Source organism: Pundamilia nyererei, unplaced genomic scaffold, assembly GCF_000239375.1.
Source record: "Pundamilia nyererei isolate P.nyererei 1_Seehausen unplaced genomic scaffold, PunNye1.0 scaffold00587, whole genome shotgun sequence".
In the NCBI taxonomy this organism is placed as follows: Eukaryota; Metazoa; Chordata; class Actinopteri; order Cichliformes; family Cichlidae; genus Pundamilia; species Pundamilia nyererei.
This window is the reverse complement of record NW_005187988.1, coordinates 99,983-124,252: the sequence shown is the minus strand read 5'-3', so window position 1 is coordinate 124,252 and position 24,270 is coordinate 99,983. Positions and strand designations below refer to the sequence as shown.

Genomic DNA, 24,270 nt, shown 5'->3' with positions numbered 1-24,270 from the left:
AATCAGTGACAATACCCAGCCCTAATTATCACATCTCGCTTCAGCTGAACCAAATAAGCCATTCAGACTTCATTTAGGGTTTTCAATGACATGCTGAGTACCAGTTTCTCTTCAAAGCGCCCTGCTTTTTCCCAGATCCACAGTTTGTATGGAATGAATTGCAACCTTGCCTTCACCTTCAGAAACGTCTGTGAACATCTCAACAGGAAGGGAGACCAAACTCAGAGAGCTCCACCCAGCCTGAATCTCTCAGCCATTTCATCGGAGCATGTCCAGTTACTTGTCTGACACCGTGTCAGAAGTAAACCATGTAGAGCATTAGTCCATCATGTATCTGCTTAACCTGCCATCAGTGTTCTCTTTGGTTAGTCTCAGCCTTCAAAACGTGGAGTCCACAAACCAACAGGTGTCAGACGAGTGAGGTATATGTTCCTGATATACTATCAGTTCCCTCAGTGATCTCAAGTTTGAATTTTAAAGGGTTTAGGTTTTATTGCTTGAGGTTCTGCTTCCTGATAACAAACATACTGAAAAGAGGAAGAAGCTGAGAAACTTGTCCACAAATATGAGTTTTAACGTCACAGCAACTTTTAATAATTCTGGCAAAATATCAGTTACGACCACACACACACTCACTGGCTGCCTTGTTGCTCTTGTCCAGCCTCTCCTGGTAGAGGTGCAGGGTAAACAGGAAGTGGGAGTTCCTTCGGACTTCCTGGTTGTTCGGCATTTGGTTGCTCTTCCTCGCTGCCAGGGCGGCGTCCAGGAAGGATGCTGCTCGCTCGGCACTGCTCGCCCGAACCTCTATCTGGTTCTGCAGCTGATAGAAAGTGCTAATGAGATGCAGATAAGCTGGGACTGAGGTGGCTGCACAGAACAGAGGCATGCTTCACGGTGAAATGCTGCAGGCTAGCATGAAAGTCCATGTTTTCAGCTTCTGCTTGCAGGTGTACATGATGAAGATCCTGCAGTAAGAAAGAGCTCTTCTTCTCTGTTCATATAAAGCCAACTTAGATTTATATATACACAGAGTCTGAGAGCTACCACAGGACAGGGGGAAGAGGATGGATGGATTCACATTCAGATTTCACTGAGCTATGACCCTGATGGAAGCTGTATTTATCCAATATTGATGTCTTTCTCCTGACTCAGTTTAACATCAGGCACGATTAAAACACATAGGCATCTTGCAATCAGGCGCAGACACTGCCAAGAGTTTACCCCATATTAGTCAGGCTCGGACTGAAACAAAGCTTTAAATCATTCTGCAGCACAGAACCAGACTGTGATCATCTTCCTGCCATCTGCAGCTCTGTGATGTTCTTCTGGCTCAAAGTAGAAATCCTTCTTTACTCTTAGAGAGAAAATGAACGAGATAAAAGTTAAAGTAAGACAGAATGAGGTTTGATAAAGGAAAAAAGGAAGGATGTCAGAATGAGAGGAGAAAAAGAGAAAGAAAATTAAAGTGAGCACAGATAGAAGGAGCCCGGGGAGATAAAACAAACTGAACGAGTTGGAGGAGGAAGGTCAGGACTAATTGGACAGGTGTCAACAGTGAAGAAGTCTCTAGAGTGAACAGGAGTTCAGTGAGTAGGTCAGGGACAGACAAAGAGAAGGAAAGGAGGAGATGGCGAGGTCTTTTGGAAAGGGAACGGCATGAGTGGCCCGGATGACTGGATGAACATATTGGATATCATGTTGAGCTGTAATCATTACTTATATATTATCTAATCACAGTCCTCGGTTTATATCAGAGGCCAGTTTGTGTGATTGGTTAAAAAGTGCTCAAAGTGCGAGTTGTTTCCTGTACCTGGGATCCACAGATGGGATCTTCTCTCAGCAACACGGCGGGGCCTGGTGCCTCCTGGTGCCCTGCCGCCGCCAGTTCGGCCAAGAGGTCGGTGAGCGTCTCCTCGCGGCCGGAGATCTCCACGGCCGACACTCTGACTGAGAAACAAGCTCCGGACTTTTCCTTCCGGTCCTCGATCACATTGAACAGCCAGGAGATCGCCGTTGGAGCCACACCCAGGCTCTGGGTGGAGCAGTCCCGACCAATCATGGTGTACGTCTTACCTGTGGAGGCAGGGTCAACTCAACAATCATGTGACTTTTCAGAATTATGTCTTTGTGTGTGTGGGTGGCGTATCATGTGTTTACCCAGGTGAGCATGCCCGAAGCAGAAGATGCAGCCGTCCGCGCCATTCACCACCGACTGGATGACCTCTGACACCGTTCCTGAACACACTTCAGCCTAGAAGAGAGAGAGAAGCCAGCGATCACTTAGAGCACTGCCACTATCACAGCGCCTCATACATAATAATACACACAGTACAGTATTTTTGACAAGCTTTAGGTCAGAGATGTTGGAGCACTTGGTGTACCGAAGCCCGCTGCTGACATGCCAGCAACAGCATGTCAGGTACAGTATGTCACCTGCTGCAGGTAACCAGAGCGGGAAAAGTCACTTAGGACCAGCTGTGAGTGACAAAGTGAATCCTTCCCCATGTGGATGCCTTGACTTTAAAGCTGAGCTTACACACCTGAGAGGTGTCCTACAAAGGAAGTTAACATATCCAGGCTTCCTCTGAGTTAGCTAACTCAACTAAACCTGGAACCTCAGTCAGAGATCATGGGTCTCATCACTGTGGTTATCAACTTTCTCTGTTGTGGCTCTCTGCTCCCTGTGAGCTCCACCTTCTCCAATCAGAGACGATATCAGATGAGACGATGATAAAATCTAACAGTAAAATAGTCTTAAAGACAAAAGTGGCAGAAACTGGTTAATCTAGTGATTTGTGTCACACAGCAGTAAATTCAAGATATGAATGGCAGTGAATGATGTGTCTGGGTATGCTCAGTACTGCTGTTTGTTTCTAAGGTGATGGCTGCACATATAACATTCATATCACACTGAAAGCAAGATGTAAATAAGAGAATTTGTAAAAATCTAGTGCTTCCAGATGATTTTAAACCAAATGAGTGTTCAGCGTTCATTACCAATGTGATTTAGGAGGTAAAAAAGAGACAGCTCAGTAAACAAAAGAAATCATCAGCAGGAATACATAAACGTGTAGAATTACAGGAAGAGTTCTGATAAAAACAATCAAACCAAAAATAGTTAATAGTATATCTATTAATTACTTTGATGGAGATTGAGTATCTTGACTTTTCTAGTGCCTTAAATACAATGTAATGAACCGCTGATCTGTATGGAACGCCAGGACTGCCATAATGAATTAATTAAATACACCATTAAATAATTAATTAAATGTGGCAATAATTAATTAAAATTGGAATTAATTAATTAAATAAATAGTTATGACACATGTAATTAATTAATTATTGACACATTTAATTAATTATTTATGTATTTCACATTTTAATTAATTATTGACACATTAAATTAATTAATTATTGACACATTTAATTAATTATTTATGTATTTCACATTTCAAGGTTCAAGGTTCAAGGTTCTTTATTTGTCACATGCATAGTTATACAAGTATAACACACAGTGAAATGTAGCCTGACACGCTCCTCGACATGTGCAAAAATTGGGGGGGGGGTGTAGAGGAAGAACATTATATATATATATATATATACACATACATATAGTATATACACTGGGTGAATGTGCAGTAGTAGCAGCAAGCAGGTGAATTCTGTACATTAATATGAATAGATATCTGACTATTTTACAGGATAGACAATATAAACATATTTAAAATTAAAGGAATTGAAATGTACATTGTGCCTTGGTTTAGAGTGTCTGGAAGAGAGTCCTGTCTCAGTCAATTATAGATGATGTGAGAGGGCGGGTGTGTGTGTTTAGGGCACGGGTGGCTTGGGGATAGAAGCTCCTCTTGAGTCTCTCTGTCCTTGCCCGGAAGATGCGGAACCTTCTACCAGATTGCAGAAGTTGGAACAGTTTGTTGCCAGGATGGGACGGGTCCTTCAGTATCTGCGCTGCTCTAGTCCGGCATCTCCTGGTGTAGGTGTCCTGAAGCGGGGGGAGAGCAATCCTGCAGCAGCGTTCTGCTGTACGGATCACTCTCTGGAGAACTTTTTGGTCCTTCACACAGCTGTTCCCAAACCACGATGTCATGTTCTGTGTGAGGATGCTCTCCACAGCGCCTGTATAGAAAATCCTGAGGATCTTTGGAGAGACCCTGAACTTCCTCAGTTGTCGTAGGTGATACAGGCGCTGCCTAGCCTTTTTGGTCTGGACCTGAATGTGGGCAGCCCATGTCAGGTCTGAGGAGATGTGGACACCAAGATACTTGAAGGACTGCACCCTCTCCACTGGAGCTCCATTGATGATGATGGGCTTGTAGTCTCTGTGCTGACCCCTTCTGAAGTCCACCACCAGCTCCTTGGTCTTGCTGACGTTCAGCTGGAGGTGGTTGTCCTGGCACCACGATGCCAGATTCTTCACTTCATCCATGTAGGCTGCCTCATCGTTGTTGGAGATGGCACCCAACACCACTGTGTCGTCAGCAAACTTCACAATGGTGTTGGAGTCATGGGTGGCCACACAGTCTGAAGTGTAGAGGGAGTAGAGCCAGGCGCCAGGACTGCCAAAATGAAATAAATAAATATATCATTAAATAATTAATTAAATGTGTCAATAATTAATTAAATGTGTCAATAATTAATTAAATGTGAAATACATAAATAATTAATTAAATGTGTCAATAATTTATTAATTACATGTGTCATAACTATTTATTTAATTAATTAATTCCAATTTTAATTAATTATTGCCACATTTAATTAATTATTTAATGGTGTATTTAATTAATTCATTATGGCAGTCCTGGCGTTCCATAGATCTGTACCATAAGTCATCCTTGCGGGGGTTGTCGGAACTGTATGCGCAGTCGCACTAAGGACAGATGTGCTCAGAGGCATGCCCCGTAACGTGTATGACTGCTCGTCTGTCGCGGCAGGAATAAGTTGTACAAAGTCCATGTAAGTTACGATAATACTTTGACAAGTATGATAAGTGTGTTTCTAATGTAAGGTATGTTGCTGCGTTTGTATTGTGAGCTATCTGAAAACCTTTTTAATCTGTATTTACGTTACTTACATCCATGTGCTATTTTTTAGCTAGACATGTGTGTCATGCAAGCTAGCAGCACCCCATGAGAAACGGGCCGAAGTGTTTAAGTGTTTACCGGAGTTTTGCACCCTTGGCAAGCGGACTGAGGTATGTGATGAGAGGTGATCTGTTGTTATATTTTATTTAACTGAACTGTGTAATCCCTTGATGCTGTTTGAAGTAACCCCTTTTGTTTTATTTAATCTGTGACTGTATATCTCATAATAACTTGTTTGAACTTGCCTGAATTAACTTAAGCTCATTGTTGTTATTGCTCATTGTTATAGTTCAAAAAGTACTGTACGGGTATCAATTTTTTCTTATTTTATAGTTTTCATGGTGCTCAACGTCCAGAGAATGAGCCGTGTGTGGTGAGGAAATAAATGGCTGCACCCGTTAGAGACTCTTCTGTCGTTCTTGATGCCAAGGGCTGCTACATACAATCTGGCCCTCTCTGCTCCAGGACAAAGGGAACAGGATGCAGGTGGTCCCCTGCCTGGTCGCTTGGAACTCCAACTACCTCACTGACAGACCACAGTGCGTCAGGCTGAAGGACATCACGTCTGACACTGTGGTCAGCAGCACAGGAGCACCACAGGGAACTGTGCTGTCCCCTCTTCTCTTCACCCTGTACACCTCTGACTTCTGCTACAACTCTGAATTATGCCATATTCAAGTGTGCAGACGACACGGCCATCATGGGGTGTATCTGGGATGATCAGGAAGAGGAGTACAGGAGTCTGGTGAGCAACTTTGTCAGATGCAGTCACACAAACCACCTGCAACTCAACACCTCAAAGACCAAGGAACTGGTTGTGGACTTCGGGAGGTCCAGACCAGGTCCACTGCCAGTTCAGATAGAGGGAGAAGAGGTGGAGGTGGTCAACACATACAAGGTGGCTGTGGGTCAGGTGGTAGAGCAGATCAGCTACTAATTGGAAGGTTGGTGGTTCGATCCTAGGCTTCCCCAGTCTGCATGCGTTGGGCAAGATACTAACCCCACGTTGCCATCCGATGCGTTCATTGGAGTGTTAATGTTTATTACTTGAGTCACTTTATCACTTTAGTTTAGAAGTGCTTGTATGTATGTATGTGAATGGGTAAATGAGGCATGTTGTATACAATGCTTTGAGTACTCCGGGAGGGTAGAAAAGCGCTAAGAATCAGTCCATTTACCATTTATAAGTACCAAGTACCTCGGGCGCTGGGTCGACAACAAGCTGAGGTCTTTTAACATCTGCAGGAAGCTCCTGAGGATGTTTTACCAGACGGTGGTTGCTGGTGTACTGTTCTATGCTGTGGTGTGCTGGAGGAGCAGCACAGCAAAAAAGAACTAATCCACACTGGAAAAACTAATCAGGAATGCTGGCTTTGTGGTTGGCATGAAGCTGGACACTCTGGTGACAGTGGCAGAGAAAAGGACATTAAAGAAACTGCTGGACATTATGGACAATGCTGGGCGTCCTCTGCACACGGTCATAAATAACCAGAGGACCCTATTCAGCGACAGGTTGCTTCTCCCAAAGTAAAGAACCAACAGACTTAAAAACTCCTTTGTCCCACACGCCATCAAACTGTTTAACTCCCCGTTGGAAGGGAGAGGAAGGTGAGACAGGAGGACAAAGGATGACAGGAAACATCTGAGCTGTAGTGCTTTTTTTCACTGTGCAATATTTGCAGTATTTTCTTTCTTACATACGACTGCAATAATCACTGTGCAATAGACTCACTCAAATGTGCAATCCAGTTGTATTCCTATTTATCCCTATTATATATTCTGTATTTATATGTGTGTTTATATGGTATATTTATGCTCATATCCTTACTCTCATTCCCCTTTATTGTATCTGTAACATGCAACTTCTGCTGGTGCTGTGCTACTGGATACTGAATTTACCGGAGGAACCCACCCGAGGGATTAATACAGTTTTATCTAATCTCTAATATCTAATAGACTCCAATTTGTTCATGTAAATGGAGAGTCCTCTTCACACACTAAGGTTAATTATGGAGTTCCACAGGGTTCAGTGCTAGAATCATTTCTGTTTATATTATGCATGCTTCCCTTAGGCACCATTGTCAGAAGACAAAGCATACACTGTCACTGTTATGCAGATGACACCCAACTTTATCTATCCATGAAGCCAGATAACACACATCGATTTGTCAAACTGCAGGAATGTCTTAAAGACATAAAGACCTGGATGACCAGTATTTTCTGGATTTTCTGCTTCTAGATGCAGATAAAACTGAGGTTATTGTACTTGGCCCTGAAAATCTTAGAAATATGGTATCTAACCAGATTCTTACAGTGGATGGCATTACCTTGACTTGCAGTAACACTGTGATGAACCTTGGAGTCATTTTTGTCCAGGATATGTTCTTCAATGCACATATTAAACAAATATGTAGGACTGCTTTCTTTCATTTGTGTAAGAAGTGACTTCCACAACAACGATTGACTGTTGAGGAAACTGTTGGTGTGATCTAGTGCTATATACATAAAACTGAAATGAATAAGAATGAGGGAAGTCTCTTATTGGTGCACTTTGTCCAGCAGTCAGACACCTGAGCGTGGACTCCACACTGACCCAGGTGTTTTCTCTAATTCTCCAAAAAAACTCGTGTTAAACATGAAACCATTATATCACCGATGCAGTCAGGTGTCTAAAAAGAGAGAAGATCTGAAGCCCAGCAGGCACGATGATGCTGAGTGCCATGTTGTTTGCTTGGAGGAGCTGAAAACTGAACATCATAAACATGTTTTCATGAATCTATCTGCAGGTTTATGTCACATCACAGATACAAACATTCAGCAGTGACACTCACACACACACACACACACACACACACACACACACACACACACACACACACACACACACACACACACACACACAGCACTGTGATCTGTCTGCTGCTGTCATTGCTCTTTGTGGGTAAACAGCATGCTGACACGTTGCTGATGAAGAGCTCAAACCTTCGTGCGTGCCCTGAATTTAGATTTTTATTCAGAAAACTCTGAAAGTTTCACTTTAAACTGTTCATTCTGCGTCACCAGCAGCAGGTCTGTGCAGCTAAATTATCAGCTGTAACGTTACCCACACTAATCCCCGGAAGAAGATATGGTAAAGTTCCTGATGCTGGAGAACTCACCTGGGAGGCGTCCTGCGAGAAGATGGCATCAAAGGTGAAGGTCTTTGGCGCTGAGGCTGAGGACCGTCTCTGGGCCGACGTCTCGTACAGCATGAGCTGCTTCTTCCTGCCGTCGACCTTCAGGAAGGACATGGACTCCGAGGACTCATCCTGGACCGAGCAGATCCGGACCATGACTCTGACCTGAGGACAGACAGGAAGCATGAAGCACAGAGAAGACTGCTGCGTTCATCAAGTCTCTGGCTGGACAATGGAGTTGCATCATGAAACGTTAAACTAAGCCAGAGGTGCTCAGATAGTGATAGATGGTTGGCCTGAACGTGGCCACGTTTGCTTCGCCTGCAGCCGTTCGTTATCTTGGGTACAAGCGTTCAGAGATATTGAAGGAAACTGTGCTTCTTTGACTTTGTTTAGTTAAACTTTGATTTGATTTTTTCTACCTGCTGTTTAGTTTTGTTTTCCATGTGGTTTTCACTGAGTTTGCGTTAGATCACCTGACTCAGATCACCTGATACACACCATCAACTGTTTGTGCTGAAAGAAGCTCAGAATCAGCTGTAACGCCTCCAGAGACGTCCTGAGCTCTTCTTCAGGTATTCCAGGATGACATTTTAGACTGTAATCAGAGCTGGACTGAGCAGGGAGTCACACTGCTTTCCTGACCTTTGACCTTCAACAGCCCGTGTCCCTCAGCCTTCTGAAGGGTTTTATTGTGCTGTCATAGAGCTGCTGAGCTGGTGGCGAGGAGTTTGAGTTTACAGCCAATAATGAGACGGAGCAGGTTTTAAACATTGAGTCTCTGCGAGCCAGCTCCTCTGTCACCACGGATACAGACAGGAAGCAGCTTGAAAGTCGCCATCTGATCCAGTCACAGCTAATTATATGTATTCCAGTCACTCGGCACTAGGGGTGGGTTTTGATTATTGATTTTCAGATTAAAATCGATTCTAGCTTGAATAACGCAATATCGATTCATTAAAATTTTGAATGAATATAAATCTAAATATAAATTTATTATGCCCGAAATGCCAGAATCTCAGGTTAAACCTCACAAAATTTTGACAATGACCAAACAGCTAAAAACGTGAATGAGAGCAGGTATACGGATTCTGCACAAAGACCTAAACACAAAGCCTGGACCCGCTGTCGGATCAGAATTTGTGAGATGTCGGCTTTCTCGCCCGACTGCATGTACATGGACACGCCGACAGCTCACAGATTCGGATGTGTCAGTGGGTCTGTGCATTGTGTTTACGTCTTTTTTTGAGCTAGATTATTAAGCTGTAGGCTATGTCTCTCTCCAACCAAATTTGACTGAACCAGCAGCAAAAGAAGATCCAAACTACGCTTCACATTTCACTTCACATTTCGCTTCACATAAACATCGTCATGAATTCTCTCTTTTGCTGTTTTGCTTCCACCACAGTAAAATGACACTTCATGCACAGCTCTCTCTCTCTCAGTGCACTTCAAAAACACTTTCTCATCTAAAAATCTCTGTTTTCTGCATTATTTTCTTGTTTATTACGCACAAGTCTACTGTTATGTACAGCGCTATCGGCCGCTGTTTTTCTTTTTTTTATTTAACTGACTTCTGACAAGAAAGCCCCATTTCTTTTGTTCAATACTGAAGAAACTTTTCAATATTACGTGATATTGCAAAACACTTAGCTGTGTCTCTAATTAAGCCTCTGTAAATTTGCTTTCACTTCAGAAACATCAGGTAATGTTCATATGTAGATTAATGGTTTTCTTCTGTTTTTGTTTTACTGCAGAATATTTTTAAGGTGGTTATCTGCTATAAAAAGACAGGTCAGGAAATTCTCCTTCATGTTTTTCTGTGTTTTCGCTCTGTTACTTTGACACAAAAGCATTTGCTGTGATGCTTACACAAATGTCAGTTTTCTTTTTAAAGATATAAAAATATGGATATGTACTGATAAATGATCAGAATTATAATATTTCTGTCTGTCTGAGGCAAATTTCCCCAATTCAAATCAAATCGAATCGAATCATGGATCAAATCAAATCGGAACCTTGTGAATCAATTCTAGAAATCAGTGACGATACCCAGCCCTACTCGGCACATTTATGTTCAATCACAAATGTTTTTACAGGATTTTTTCTTCATTTTTTCTTTCACCTGATCATTAACATCCAAATAAAACCCTAAAACTGAAGCTCCGCCTTCCTGGACAGTCTGTTAGTGCAGATGTATGATGTCATTAAAAATGCTCCAAAAAGCTCCAACAGCACAAACACAGCACAGAGGTCCAGTTTAGCTGAAGCTAAAACCCCTTGTGTCACCTGTCAGTCAGAGAGGCCACACCCCTAATAATTCAAACGCAGCTGTTATAGAGGGACACATATTTATAGAGACCAAACAGTTTGTGTATCAGGCTGTAAACATGTGGGCACTGACTTCCTGCTGCCTCTGCTGGACGTCAGAGGAAGTGCATGTTTCAGTGCAGTGTTGCAGAAGCAGGCTGGGTCAGATCCTCGCTGTGATATTTTCAGATTAAAGGTACAGCATCAATAGATAGCAAAGATAGCAAATAGCAAAAATCTGAAGGGCTGCTTTCAAACTGCAGAGCTTCAAACAGAAACAGCTCTGACCTCAGTCTGAACTCAGAGTTTGATATCACTCACGATGAAGTGTTTACACCCAGAATCCAGCTCAGGCTCTCTCGCCCACACAGAGAGCAGCCAGAGGCCATGGTGAGAAGTTTTAAGACATTAAAGAGAATAACTGCAGGTTCAGAGGAATGAACGCAGCGCTGAATGCAAACGAGAGAAAAAACGGCAGTCAGAGTGAATACTTACCTCTGACTCTGCCTGTTTCCAGGAGTTCATCTAATGTCACTAAATTCTTACAAAGTCAAATCAAGAAGCATGTGCAGAGGAGGGATGGTAGAGGATGGAGATGGAGTAGCAGAGAAGGCTCATGGATGAAGAAGTACATGCAGAGGTGGATGCTAGGATAGGAGGAGATGGAGGCAGGTGATCTGTTGTGCAGACCATTAAAGAAAAAGAAGAAGAATACGAGCAGCTTCAGTTTTCTTAATGAGAACTTTGTGTTCAGATCAGAAGGAAAGAAGAAGGAGAAAGATGAAATGATGATCTACATTGTGAGTAGTTTGTAGGTGTTGGCAGTGACTCTGTAAGGTGCAGGAGCAGAGATGTATGATCCTCCTAACTTCACCGCGTCTCCTTTAAAATGCTCTTTCATTTCTGTCCTTGCCTCATTAACCGACGCCCACATGTTGCATTGGCAGGATGCAGATGAAGGAAACTGAGCTGCAGCGAGGAGACATGGAGTCCGTACATGGTGCCTGCAGGACTCTGAAGCCAGCAGCACACCCTGACCTGTGGGGACCTCACACAGAGCCCACCTGCTGCAGGAGGCATCACCTGACATCTGAATGCCAGCAGAGAGCTTCCTCTTCAGGATTCAGGCACACTTACTGCTGCAGTCACAGCAGCTGGCATAGGAAGAGTTTAGGGGGATGATGAGGGCTTCACATGGACGGAGAGTCATCAAACTCAAACACGTCAGTGAACCATGTATGTCTGCGAGTCTCAGTTCGGTGCTTCTTTGTGTCAGCAGAGATGAGAGAGCACAGAAATGAGGAGCTCACGCTTCAAGCTAACGGTGCGCCAGAGTTACCTGGCTCACCAGTCAGCTGTGTCTGAGAGGTTAGCAAGGACATCGTGTGATTACTGTGATTTGGTGGAGACCTGAGCTCAGACGCTAATCGCTCCGTCCACCAACAGTCTGATAGCCAAGCGTCTGATCTGCACCCAAACGCCAACAAACATTAACCTGTCACAGACGAGCCTGTCAGCGCCCCCCGATGGGCTGCAGAGCTCATTAAAGCCTCTGAGCTAACGACACTCTTCTTAGAGTAATGCTGGTTACAGGGCTAATCTTCTGGAGAGCAGATGTTTAACCCATTGTTAGAAACATGTGACACAGGCAGTGTGAGCCCAGACTAAGACTACAGCACAGATTCCTGCTGATTGCAGATATCCTGCCGAGGGACGATAGCTCCTGAGAGAGAGACTGCCCACCTGCAGCCAGCCCATAGCCACATGAGCGAGGTAAAGCTTCTTCACCATACCTGAAGAAGTGCAGTTGATTCTTTCTGAGCTCCTTAGAGCTTACAGTGACCTGGTACCCTCCCCTACACCCCCACCGCTGACTTCAAGGCTCGACTCCATCAGCTGAGCAGGTAAAGTCCCAGTAGCTACATCCATCAGATCCAGACTAACACCACACTATCTCACCTTTCCCATCCCCGGCGTGTCCTTGACCTTTGACCCAGCTCGAAGGAGACATGGTGGGACGGCAGGCGGGGAGAGCTGCAAGGCCCCGCTGAAGCCCCCGGTGTAAAGCAGCGGTTCTGGGGACTCGCCAGGCAGGGAGGCGGAGCCGGGCGGGGACTTCTTCCTGCGGGACAGACTGAGCTTGTGAGCCGCCCTGAAGACACAAAACACAGAAACAGAGTCAGAGAGCACCGAGCTGCACCCAAACACATCGTTTAACAGGAACAACAGGAAATAAAAGAAAACATAAAATAAGATCAGAGAGAGAGAAGAGCTGATCTGAGACTGAGTATTAAGAGATGAGTTTAAGGTCCATGTCAAACACAGGCAGAGAGAGAAGGGAGGAGGAACTCCCTCCCAGACAGATACTATACTCATTATTGCCTCCAACCACCGGCAGGACTCACTGCCAACGTCACATTTACCAGAGAGAGAGAGAGAGTGTCTGTGTGTGACCGTGTGTCCGAGGGAGCAGCAGCATCTCCTGGTGCTTTGGAGATAGATGGAGCAAAGGTACAGCAGGACATGCAGAGAAAGAAAGAGGATGAAAAACGTCCCGCTCCCATCAAACTGCGGCGCTGCATCACAACAAGAGAGGAAAGCACTCTGCGAAAGCAGGGCCACCAGCGACAAGGGCCATAAGGAAGGCACCTGTGTTTTGGTCTTGGGTTGTTCCCCACTGCAGAGACCACAGTTGGCGGTCACACAGGTCAACTGATTATATTATCGAATTGATGCTTTTGCTCTAAAGTTCTTTTTACATTTCAAACCTCTCTCACCCCCAATTTTCACCTCAAGAAAATTCAAAGTAAATACAAAAAAACCTACTCTGATTATTTTATTTGATCCCAGTCATGCAGCTCTCTCTAGGCTCAGCATTAGGATGCTAATGAACTTGCTCTGTGGCTCAGAGTCATTAAAGCATGCTTAATATTCGGTTACTTCACGAAGAAAATGTGAAGCTCGGCAAACATGGTGATGAAGATACCGCCATAGAGGGTGCAGATCGTCCACACATCTGCTCAGGTAAACCTCAACACAGTTTATCTGTTTACGCACTGTGGGAGAGCCTCAGCCTGATCGTTGTGTTTAACCAGGCACGTATTAACCTGTGCTAACCCTCGGCATACCCGACATTCTCTGTGCACGTCACCTAACAGCAACTCATCCGCAGTGATGGCGGTTACGTCCTTCTGCGGCTGACACACTTCTTTAAAGGACTTTTTAATGCTAATGCAGATGTGCTGATGTTCTGACACCATCACCATCCACACCCACCCGTGATCTGAGACATGTGATCTACATTTACACAATTTCACGTGTTAGCTCGAATGATGGTGTTTCAGTGATGTCACTGGGTTAGGGATGACTCCATCTTCTCTGAGTGGATGTCTGACTCCACAGGTGAGCAACCGCAATAGATTGGACAAAGGGTGAAATATGTTTAACAGCCCCTGAAGGAGAAACTGAAGAGACATCAGAGACTCGTTGAAGCTGTTATTTTACACTCTATGCTTCACGCGTCTACAGTATCAATTACATCTGGACTTCATTTATCACCGCGAGCATGTCTCTCCACTGCTCTCGGCTTTTGCCTTCCACAGAACTGTCAGTACCTCAAACATGAAGCTGGACTGAGATGAAATAGGATTTAAAAATCACTATTATTATTACTCACAGTTCCTTCCAATCCATTATCTGCTCAAACTTCTTGATCTTAAAGAGGAACTGGGACCAAGCTTCTTCTCGTCCTCATTCACCATTGTAAAGACCCAGATCTATTCAAACAAAGTGTTAAAACCACAGCTGTAAAGGAGGGACACCCGGGCCGCATCATCGAGGCTGACCTATGAAGCCTTCTCCAGAAAATAGATCCAGTGTCAAACCAAGCGCACCCAGAAATCTACCCATGATCGGCGGACACTCAGCTGATCAAGGAAAAACGCTGATGGTGGTCCATATCCATATAGTCCATTTTCACTGTCTCAGGTTTACCCAGATGTTTATCCAGATGTGTCCTCTTTTAAAGCACTTAAGGTTCTTCTTTTGTTGTCCTTCTGCATTCAGCTGTAAACATCCACGAGTGTAGCGTTTCGTAAATTCTACAGGTAGAACAGGTGCCTCAAAGTCCTCCAAGGTTTCTCTTCATTTTCATGCTCCCAACAAAATGGCTTTTCATCCACCAGTTTGACTTTCCATCCCCCTTGAACTCCAATAAACCGCTCTTTAAAGCGAGAATCATTTTACTTTTGCAACAGGAGAACACTGTCCATGCATCCAGACAATGATGATAACATGATGTCCAACATGGTTTTTCCTAAACTCGCAGAGTTTCTTGGTTCGTCAATCACAGCATCAACAGTGTGTCTGTCCTTTCAGAGGGATTAAACATTTTAACAAGTTCATTTTCATTTTCAACATCTGGTTTTTACCAAATCCATAAAGAAGTTTAGGGGTTGAACCTAAAAGATCTTTAAAACTACCAAAGTGCTGCGGAGGGATCCCAAACTTCTGCTAATCCTAAAGCATTCAGTTGAGTACATCAGATTTATCACCATGTTCAGCTTTCAGCAGATTATTATTCCTACTCACTTCTGTCAAACAATAAAGATTCAGTCTGTCCTTCAATCAAAAATAAGACAGGAAACCAAAAAACCCCTTCAGGTTTTTTCATGATTGTTCCCATTTAAGCAATAACTCACATCACATTCATTTCACGCGTGAATGAACATCCTTCTGTCTTTGCTCCCTTCACAGGTCCAAACATATCCTCAAACTCTCCCAACCCCGTCTCGCTGTCATCAATCCAATCATCCTCTGCTGAGTGATGTTCAGGTGATCAGAGTTTTCTCACTGAAGTCCAACAACATGTGCCGAGTTCCTGATCAAAAATACATCTAAAAATATCTGACAGTATTCATCTGTAAACCAGCACCTTGGCATCTCAACACGTTTCCCTCAGTTTGTTCCATATGGCTAAACTTCAAATCCATCTTTCCGTGTTTCGGACAGGCAGTGCAAATCTGATCACGGGACATTTTCATATTGGTTGGAGCAAAGTTCTGCAGAGACTTCTGGAGGATGAGTTCACTTTATTTTATGATTGTTATCAATCCACCTGCGATGGTGTGTACTCCACAAAGCTTTGCATCCCTCCATCCTTCCCTCCGTCCTCACGCCCTGCAGCCAATCTGTAGAACTCGCCTCACTCGGTCCCAAATGAAGAGCCTCAGCCGGCTTTCCTCCCTTCCACTCTTTCCTCGTACTGAATCATTCTTCCATCTTTCTGACCCTGCAGCAACTCATTCTCCACACTCTCACTTTCCTCTCCTTCTTCTTTTACCTTTCCTTCTTCATTATTTCCACCTCTCCTCCTCTCTCCTCTCGTCATCTCTCCTCTCCTACTCTCGCCTTATTTCTTCCTTTTCAAAGCTCCACTTCTTTAATTTCGCCTCCTTTCTTTTCTTCCCTCCTTCTCCCACCTCTCCTGCTCATCTCCTCTCTCTTCTCTCCCGTAGCTCCTCAGTCTGTTCCTGCAGTATCGCAATGCCGCTCCTCTCCACCCCTCCCACCTCCCTCCTCCTCCTCTAACTCCAGGAGAGAGAGAGAGGGGTGAAAGGAAGTGGCATCAGCAGAGGAGGAATAAAGGACTGAAATAAGAGGTGGAAATAAACGAGTGAATGAGAGCGGGAGGATTCCTGCCTCTCCCTGCCGTTGTTGCTGGGAAACACTGGCAAAGCTCCAGCCTCCCTCCTTCCTCTTCCTCCCCTCCCTCCGTCCGTGGGTCCGTCTGCCTTGCTCACCTCACCTTCCCTCACTCTCCTCGCTCACCCCCTCTCTCTCTTTTCACTGCCCCGCCTTCTCGGTGTGTCGACACACAGCAGCTGTGAAACCACTGTTCACCCCACCCCACCCCACCCCACCCCACCACACGCACACACACACACACACACACACACACACACACACACACACGATATGCTACATGAATACTTCATGAGATGACAGACACCCCCACTGCTGGACTTCAAAGACACTCAGCATGTGTGTATGTGTTCGAGTGAGTGTGTGTAGTGTAACCTCTCTGAGAACCTGCAGGCTGGGTCACTGATATGAAACCACAGACTGACTGAAGGAGAGCAAACAGGAGACTTCAGTCTGTGAGCTGCAATCACTGATCAATCAACACAAATTAATCTATTTCAATAATTAATAAAAAAGTAAATGGTTTTTTTAAGGACAAAGGAAAAAAACCCTTTCAATTTAATGTGAATGGGATGTCCAGGTGTCCAACACTGCTTCTGTGCACATAGGCAGAATGTGTGTGTGTGTGTGTGTGTGTACATGTTTAGACATCATTGTGAGGACATAAAATTGGCATGCTACTATACTTATGGGACAAAGTGAGTGTCGCCACGAGTTTGATGGCATTTTTGAGGCTCAAAATGTAGTTTTAGTGTCAGGCCTAAGGTATTCATTTTTGATGGTTAGGGTAAGTAACTAGGGAAAGTAAAATGTCAATGAGATGTCCTCAATACCGTATGAAAATGAGTTTGTGTGTGTGTGTGTGTGTGTGTGTGTGTGTGTGTGTGTGTGTGTGTGTGTGTGTGTGTGGCCATCTTTGTGAGGACCGAAATCTGCATTCTACTATAATTGTGAGAACCAACAGTCACTTGTGAGGACACACACGCCTCACAAGTTTGAAGGCCTTTTTGAGGCTCAAAATGTGGTTTAATGTCAGGGTTACAATTAGGTTATGGTTAAGTTTAGGGTAAGGGTTATGGTTAGGCATTGATTTTTAATGGTTAATTAAAGCGCTAGGGAAACCATTATGTCAATGAAGGTCCTCGCTAAGATGGCTGAACGGGCTTGTGTGTGTGTGTGTCTGTGTGTGTGTGTGTGTGTGTGTGTGTGTGCACTAAAACTCTTTCTCATCAAATCTCATCACAATGTTATGCACACGTGCACGAGGCTTGTTCCAGCTTTATGAACGAACACCTGTGCAGGCACACTGGAACTCTTCATTTGCAGGTAAAATGTGTATCTTGCAGAGTATGACATGGAAAAAAAAGCGACGATGAGAGTGAAGGATTGTGGGTATGTAACCATCAGAGAGATGTAATCTCTGGAGCGTGTCCGGGCTCTGCCCCCGGCCTCCTCCTGCTAGGACATGCCTGGAAGACCTCAGCTCCCTCCTTTCGACCCTTCTCTATGGGAAAGGAGTGCTCCCCTCAGCCTCCTGGTAGATCATAGATGTACATGCGGTAAGAGTTTGACAATCCTCAGTAATCGTGGTCACAAAGTCATGTGTCTGCCCAGCGGGATGACAGCAACTCCACACCAGCATTTTATGGCAGAGGGGTAAAAAACCCTCCATAATGTAGCCCAACGGTGGTGACACACCGTTCCGGTCCAAAGCTGGTTGGCTGTTTCCTGAGCAGGAAAGTACACAGAGTTCACTGTCAGAAGTGAACAAATCAGAGCTGAGGAAAGCAGCATGAGGAGCTCGGGTTCATTCAGCGCTGTCTGCAGGAGCTCAGCTGCTCTGAAATTATATTTATCATAACTCCCCTTCAGGTCATCTCAGGCCAGACAAACCTGCCAAAATGTGCCTGACAGCAGTTTTACTGTAGTTCCTACCTGCTGCTGCTCTCTGGGGACACGTTTGAATGCATGCCCAGGAAAACAAGCAACATTTGAGTGGAGAGATGATTATTGATCAGAGGAGGAGCTGGAGAGAGCTGTGTTATTGCTGCAGAGAGCGAGGAGAGGTATCAGAGCCACAGATCCATTTCCAGATCAATTCTCTGAAGCAGACGCCAATCGATAGGAGCAGCCCAAGGCCATCTGTCACAGTTAACCTGCAGGCAGGTAATGATCAGCTGTGGTCTTAGGTTCACTCACTGAACGATTAGACACAATTAAAAGAACCACGTCTGTGAGAGCGTGGAGCTAAAAGCTCAGAGGCTCCACCGCTCACCCTTCATATTTACAGGTTGTTTTTTTTTATCATTGACTGTCTGGTTTCATCTTCTCTGTCTGTCTCCAGGTGTGCATGTTAGATTGACATCACCTTCTGACCAATCACAATAACACAAAGTGGCTCTGTTTAGACCTGAAAGACCATGAATCACCCCCGACTGCTAATCAGTAACATCCAATCAAAACCCTAAAACTGAAGCTCCACATTCCTGTACACTCTACTACTACAGTAACCTAGTGGCAGCCATATTTTTGGTCACATGATGTCATTAAAATGCCTCAAAAGGCTCAAACACGTTCTAGACCTCCAGTTCAGGTGAAGCTAGCAGCTGCAGCCTGTGTCCACCTGTCAGTCACAGAGGCCACGCCCCTAATAATGCAAACTTTGGGCTTTATTCTAACATAAACAGGTGTCTTATGGTTTTATTATCGTTGTGATCCTGGTACCACCTTCGGTCTGACACATGGTTTGAACACGAGGATGTCCTTCTCAATGTTCTTTGTTCCAGAATCATCTGATGACTCTGTGATCAGACGTCCTCTGAGGCAGATGTTTGTCAGACCCAGGGCCCTGCTGTCAGTGTGTGGGTGCAAGCTCCTTCGGTCCAGCTTCTCCTCAGAGTGCTGCTCCAAACATCATCTCGGCCCTTGTTATCCTGGACAGCCGTCAGCAGCTCCACCTCTGCACCACCAGCTTTTATCTTCCTGCCATACGCCCCGCACTCCAGGCCGCTGAAGTCCGACTGTCTGACAGTGACAGATAAACTCTGAAGGAATGATGTGACTTTGCTTCATGAGCTCAATCGCTTTGGCCCTTTGCCCAAACTCCCCAGTGGCTTTTTTTGAATTCAGTATGAATCATCAAATATTTGTGTCACGCAGTTATAAATAATGCAACTCATAATTCATACCACTTCTCACTATGGCAAGACATAAACCTTGCTTAAACCCAGAGAGGTGTAGCATTGGCTCATTTGGAAGACGCTCCAGAGAAAACTGAGGTTTCTGTCTTTTATCTGCTGCAGGAACAGGGACAACAGTGGGCAGAGCTTTTGTGATCAACCGTCACAGAATCACAAACAGTCGTGACAGCGATGACTTTAACGGGAATGAAATTGGCACAATCAGGATGGACTGCGGACAGTCTCGTGCACTCCATGTGAACCGCTGAACCACTGTTTGTTTCACACAGTTCACATGTGATGGGACACATGTTGAACCTGCAAAATGTCAGGATGTTCATAAAGTTTATTGACAGTAGAATGCAGAAAATATGATCTTTAATCAAATATGAACTCGTTTTCAATCTGAGGGCAGTGTCATTGTCTTCAACATCAGTCTGTGAGATGAGAGCAGCTGCTGCACTGTGAAACATTTAAAACATGTCAAACAGTTTCTCAATTTAGACATTTGACATGTTTTATAAGCTCTGTTGATAATAAATTATGAAATCTGGAAATCATCACCTTCTGTTTCTTTCAGTTTCACATTCATGATTACATGAGGTTACACAAGGGTAATTCTTCGGCATGAGACAGGAAACTGTGAGGCGGTCTGGACAGGAAGTCCTGGGGTGGGCAGCAGCAGGTACCAACCCTCCGTCACACTCATGTCTGCAGCACGATCGGCTCAGCGAGGCCTTCAGGACTCAGCTCTCTCTGGATGTGGGTCACATTACTCCTCAGCTTTCCACTCTATCAACACACTGCTCTCAAGGTTGACGATTTGATTCCCAGCTGAGCCCCAGGGGTGACTCTCTGCTCTGTGTAACCTCCTTACATCACTTCCTCTATCACTCTGTATTCCATGCGTACAGGGATCAGGGACACAGGTCATTTTAAAGTCTCACGTCTGCAGAAAGCTCAGCCTGCCTTAGTTACTGAGTAAAGAGTGTCCTCCTCACAAACATGCTGAGCTATGAAATAAAAGCCTGAGGCGATCCATATATCAAAGGCTGATCCGTGTCTCAGAGTGTCTGAGGACTGTGTTACTGCTGATGCCCTCCAACAGGACACGATAACAGAATCTAACCTAAGTGGAAGATGTTTACTTCAATGACTGCAGGAATTCTGGCTGTACTTGCAACTCTTCAGGTCTGGAGTCCCACAGGTGTTAAAGGCAGGTCTGCACACTAGCAAAGAGGACCTGGACAGGTCACCATCGGCGAGGTGGAGAGAAGTTTAAACTGTCCAGCGTGCAGCGTCAGGTGACCTGTCGCTGGTTAAACCACAAGCTCTACCTATCTGCACTCTGACTCACGAATGTCTTCACGAGGCTCTCCCTGCACAGAGAGCAGCAGAAGTTTGTGCTCCATGTTCACTGACTTTCTCAAAGTCAGCAGCAGCTGTGATTGGGTTTCACTGACACTGGAGCCAGTTAACCAGCAGTCCTTCTCTGGGCAGACTCTGCTGCAGCGCTGCGGCTCTGTTGGGTCTGAGCGGTTTGGGAGAGGCTCTATTCTGGACAGGAAGTCGATAAAAAAAGCTTGGGCCGTGAGCCAGAAATCCACTTTGGGGAACTTGACTCTAATAGTGGGAGTGGGTCTAATCCTCACTTTATTTTGGGGTTTCACTGTGAGTCTAAGCGGCAGGAGGTGTGGCTCTGCTCTGTGCTCCAGGCTCAACGCCGGTCCGAACCTTCGGCCCCGTGTCCACAGTGTCTCCATCACCTCCGACAACACCTCCTCACAGCACAGCAGCATCAGGTGGCCCTGACCGCTGTAAAGATGCTGCATCGGGCTGAGCTAAGCCTACAGCTGTGACTGAGCAGCAGCAGTGAGCAAACAGCGAGTGGGGAGAGCAGCCGGAGGCTCAGGTGTCGTACCTGCAGACGGCGTGGAGTCGACAGTTGGAGGGGATCCCTGCATTAACATAGCTACGTTTTTGATTGGATGTATGTAATAAACACAAACACAAATAAAACACTCTGACAGTGTTTTGTTCGCGCCCTGAACAGCCGGCTAGAAAACATTTCAGATCATTTGTGTGTCCGAACAGGAGGACACACCGCCTCCATTCTCTCTGTGACCCTCAACATCCAGAATGGGTCAGAATACCAGATTTGAGCAGACAGACGGAGTCAAAGCCCCCCTGATGCCGAACACCACCTCTGACAGCTTGGACAGGAGGAAAAGCTGCCAATTAGATTCTGCAAGGAGAGAATCTGAATCTGGAGCACTTTCATTGATCCCTGAGTGAGACGTTCCTACAGCAGCAGGATCTCCATGTGAATCCGCACATGAGGTTCTGCTGTATGAGCTTCCCTCACAGGACAAACACAACTGAAGCCCAGAGAGCTTTATAAGATTCACAGTTTCCCCTGCCGATAAAGACCTCCCTCATAAAGCAGTGTTTTGGTTTGTTCACAGTGACCCAGGTTTTCTGTGAATTAACAGAAGCGTGAGCGTGTTTTATCGTTACAGTCTGAGCTACATTGGCTGTAATGTTTATTTCGTACAGTTTACATACAGAGAGTCGTGATGACTCACTGAGCCAGGGGCGGATCTAGAAGGGTGGCATGGGGTGGGGAGTGCCACCCTAAAATGATCCCTTGCCACCCCAAGTGCCACCCCAGTTTTGCATATGACGGTGTTGTTTATTAAAATAAGATAGCATTAACAATTTTTATCGTAGTTACAGTCAACAGTGAATATAAATGCTAAAACTGAATATATTGGATAGTGTTCCCCCCTTGCACCATTAACAAATAGTTCAGCCCATAGCAGAACTGTCTTTTTTCTTGTTTTCAGTAGCAATTCATGGGTGCCAGAGCACATTTTGAACAACACCATGGGAATTTCGGATTTTACTCAGGTGGTTGGATGCTACACTCTGGAAATGGAAGGAAGGTGAGTGTTATTAACCCTCTGTGGTCCACGCTGCACCTCCAAATCATATGACTATTTTAAGCTGACATAGCAACAAGCTGCGGCCAAGCTGAGTCAGCCCACATTGAAAGTTAGGACTTCAAAGTTTTTACATTTTAATTACGGGCCAGTAAATCCTGTCATGGTCCTGGGTCGGTGACACAGCGCTTTTAGTTTATTATCATTTTCTAGTTTATTATGATGATGATGATGATGATTATTATTGTTTGAGTTCTATGTGTTATATTCGGTTTGCCTTTGAGTCTGCGTCTGTGTCTCTGTCTGTCTATGGTGTCAACCCGTCTGTTTGTGAAGCAGTCTGTTTAGTTCTGTGTCTTGTTTGGTTCCCCGTGTTTGAGTTTCCTAGTTTATTGTGAAGGTCTCTGTCTGATGTGAGTGTGTTCAGTTTACATTTCCCCTGTCCCGTCAGCTCCGATTCCTCCCAGCTGTGTTGCCTTCCTGTCTCTCATCCCCTGATTACTGGTGTGTGTATTTAAGCCCTGTGTGTTCTCCTGCCTGTTGCCGGTTTGTCTGTGTTACTCGGTGTCCTGCTCGTCGTCTGCCTCTCTGCCTCTCTGCCTCTCATCCTCTCATCCTCTCATCCTCTCATCCTCTCATCCTCTCATCCTCTCATCCCCTTGTCATATGCTCCCAGGTCTGTTATTTTAGTTCTCCCAGTTTAGATGTTTTCAGTTATTTGTCATGCCCCCACTGCTTGTTTGCCACTACACCTTGTAAATAAACTTCACTAGCGTTTTCATCCACTGCTTGCATCTTGGGTCCTCCTTCCTCCACACCACACGGCTCGCCTTCCCAGCCGTGACAAATCCAGAGTTATGATAAGCCATGCTTTTTTCTAAATACTGTCATCACGTATTTGTGTGTGTGTGTTTTAAGCATTTTCTAAGGACAGCGCAAAAACAGTAAAGAAAGGAAAAAAAGCCACCACTTTCCTATCGGTGGAAAAATGTACCATGTCGACCAATTAAAAAAAAAGTCAACATATGGGATTTAGTTGTTTAGGAAGAGGGGAGAGTTTTGGGAATGATGGTAACGGCAGCGAGACAGAGCGAATGAGTGAGAGAGAGAGAGTTTTCAGATGTGGGAGATTTGTGACGTTTAGTGTGGAGTGTTTACTTAGTGTGTTGTGTTGTCTTGTGTAGCTGTTCTGTTGTGTAGTCGTTTTATTTTGTGTGTCACTGAGGGCACTAATGAATGTCACTAAGGCACATTTGCAATGTAAACACTGTCACTAAGTAGAAAACCAGCGGAGTGGTACACATCCTGTTGTCAGGCCTGCAGGTTTATCCCTGTGCTGTTTTTTTTTTTTACTGGCACACATCATTTGCGGGGCATCTTATTGCAACACCTGATTGTTCTCTCATTTTAGTTTTAGTAATATTTTTAAATGGTTGTACAAAATGAAAAAAAAACAGCATGTGCATTGGCTGCATTTTTAGAAAAATAGTTGTATATGTTTAGAAAATGTACAATTTATATTTTCATTTCAAGTTATAAAAATTTACTCAACATGTCTGTGGTTTTCTTTTTTACAGTAAAAAATACTACTAGGATTTAAGTTCTTTGTGTGATTTCAGATCAGTAATAGTACTATTAATAGTAATAGTAGTACTAATGCAGTATGTCAGTGAAAAAACAACTAAATTCAGTTGAGCTGAAAAGAATGATACCAAAAAGGCAAGGGGGAAAAAAAAAGAAACAATTTGAGGGTGAAATACAAACGTAAACTCAAAAGGAGTCAAAAATGGCCGATTGTATTTCAGACGTCAGTGGGTGAATCCAACAAATCATGAAGAATTAGGTTTAAATTTTTGTTCAT

General features: G+C 44.6%; 1 protein-coding gene across 3 annotated transcripts in view; it reads right to left on the bottom strand.

Moving 5' to 3' along the window:
- The window catches only part of LOC102198980 (kinesin-like protein KIF26A), a 61,452-nt gene that overhangs the window by 15,783 nt on the left and 21,399 nt on the right, over window positions 1-24,270 (bottom strand). The window contains exons 1-6 of one of the 3 annotated variants that reach the window (XM_005754537.1): window positions 15,286-15,928; window positions 12,545-12,737; window positions 8,258-8,440; window positions 2,158-2,251; window positions 1,811-2,073; window positions 637-820 (exon numbers count right to left, since the gene is read on the bottom strand). In XM_005754537.1, the coding sequence (XP_005754594.1) occupies window positions 637-820; window positions 1,811-2,073; window positions 2,158-2,251; window positions 8,258-8,440; window positions 12,545-12,737; window positions 15,286-15,350 (982 nt within the window). In that variant the 5' untranslated portion in view covers window positions 15,351-15,928. Of the gene's footprint in view, window positions 1-636; window positions 821-1,810; window positions 2,074-2,157; window positions 2,252-8,257; window positions 8,441-12,544; window positions 12,738-14,261; window positions 15,929-24,270 lie in introns of those variants that run through there. The other 2 variants (XM_005754538.2, XM_005754536.1) reach the window with 2 other exon arrangements.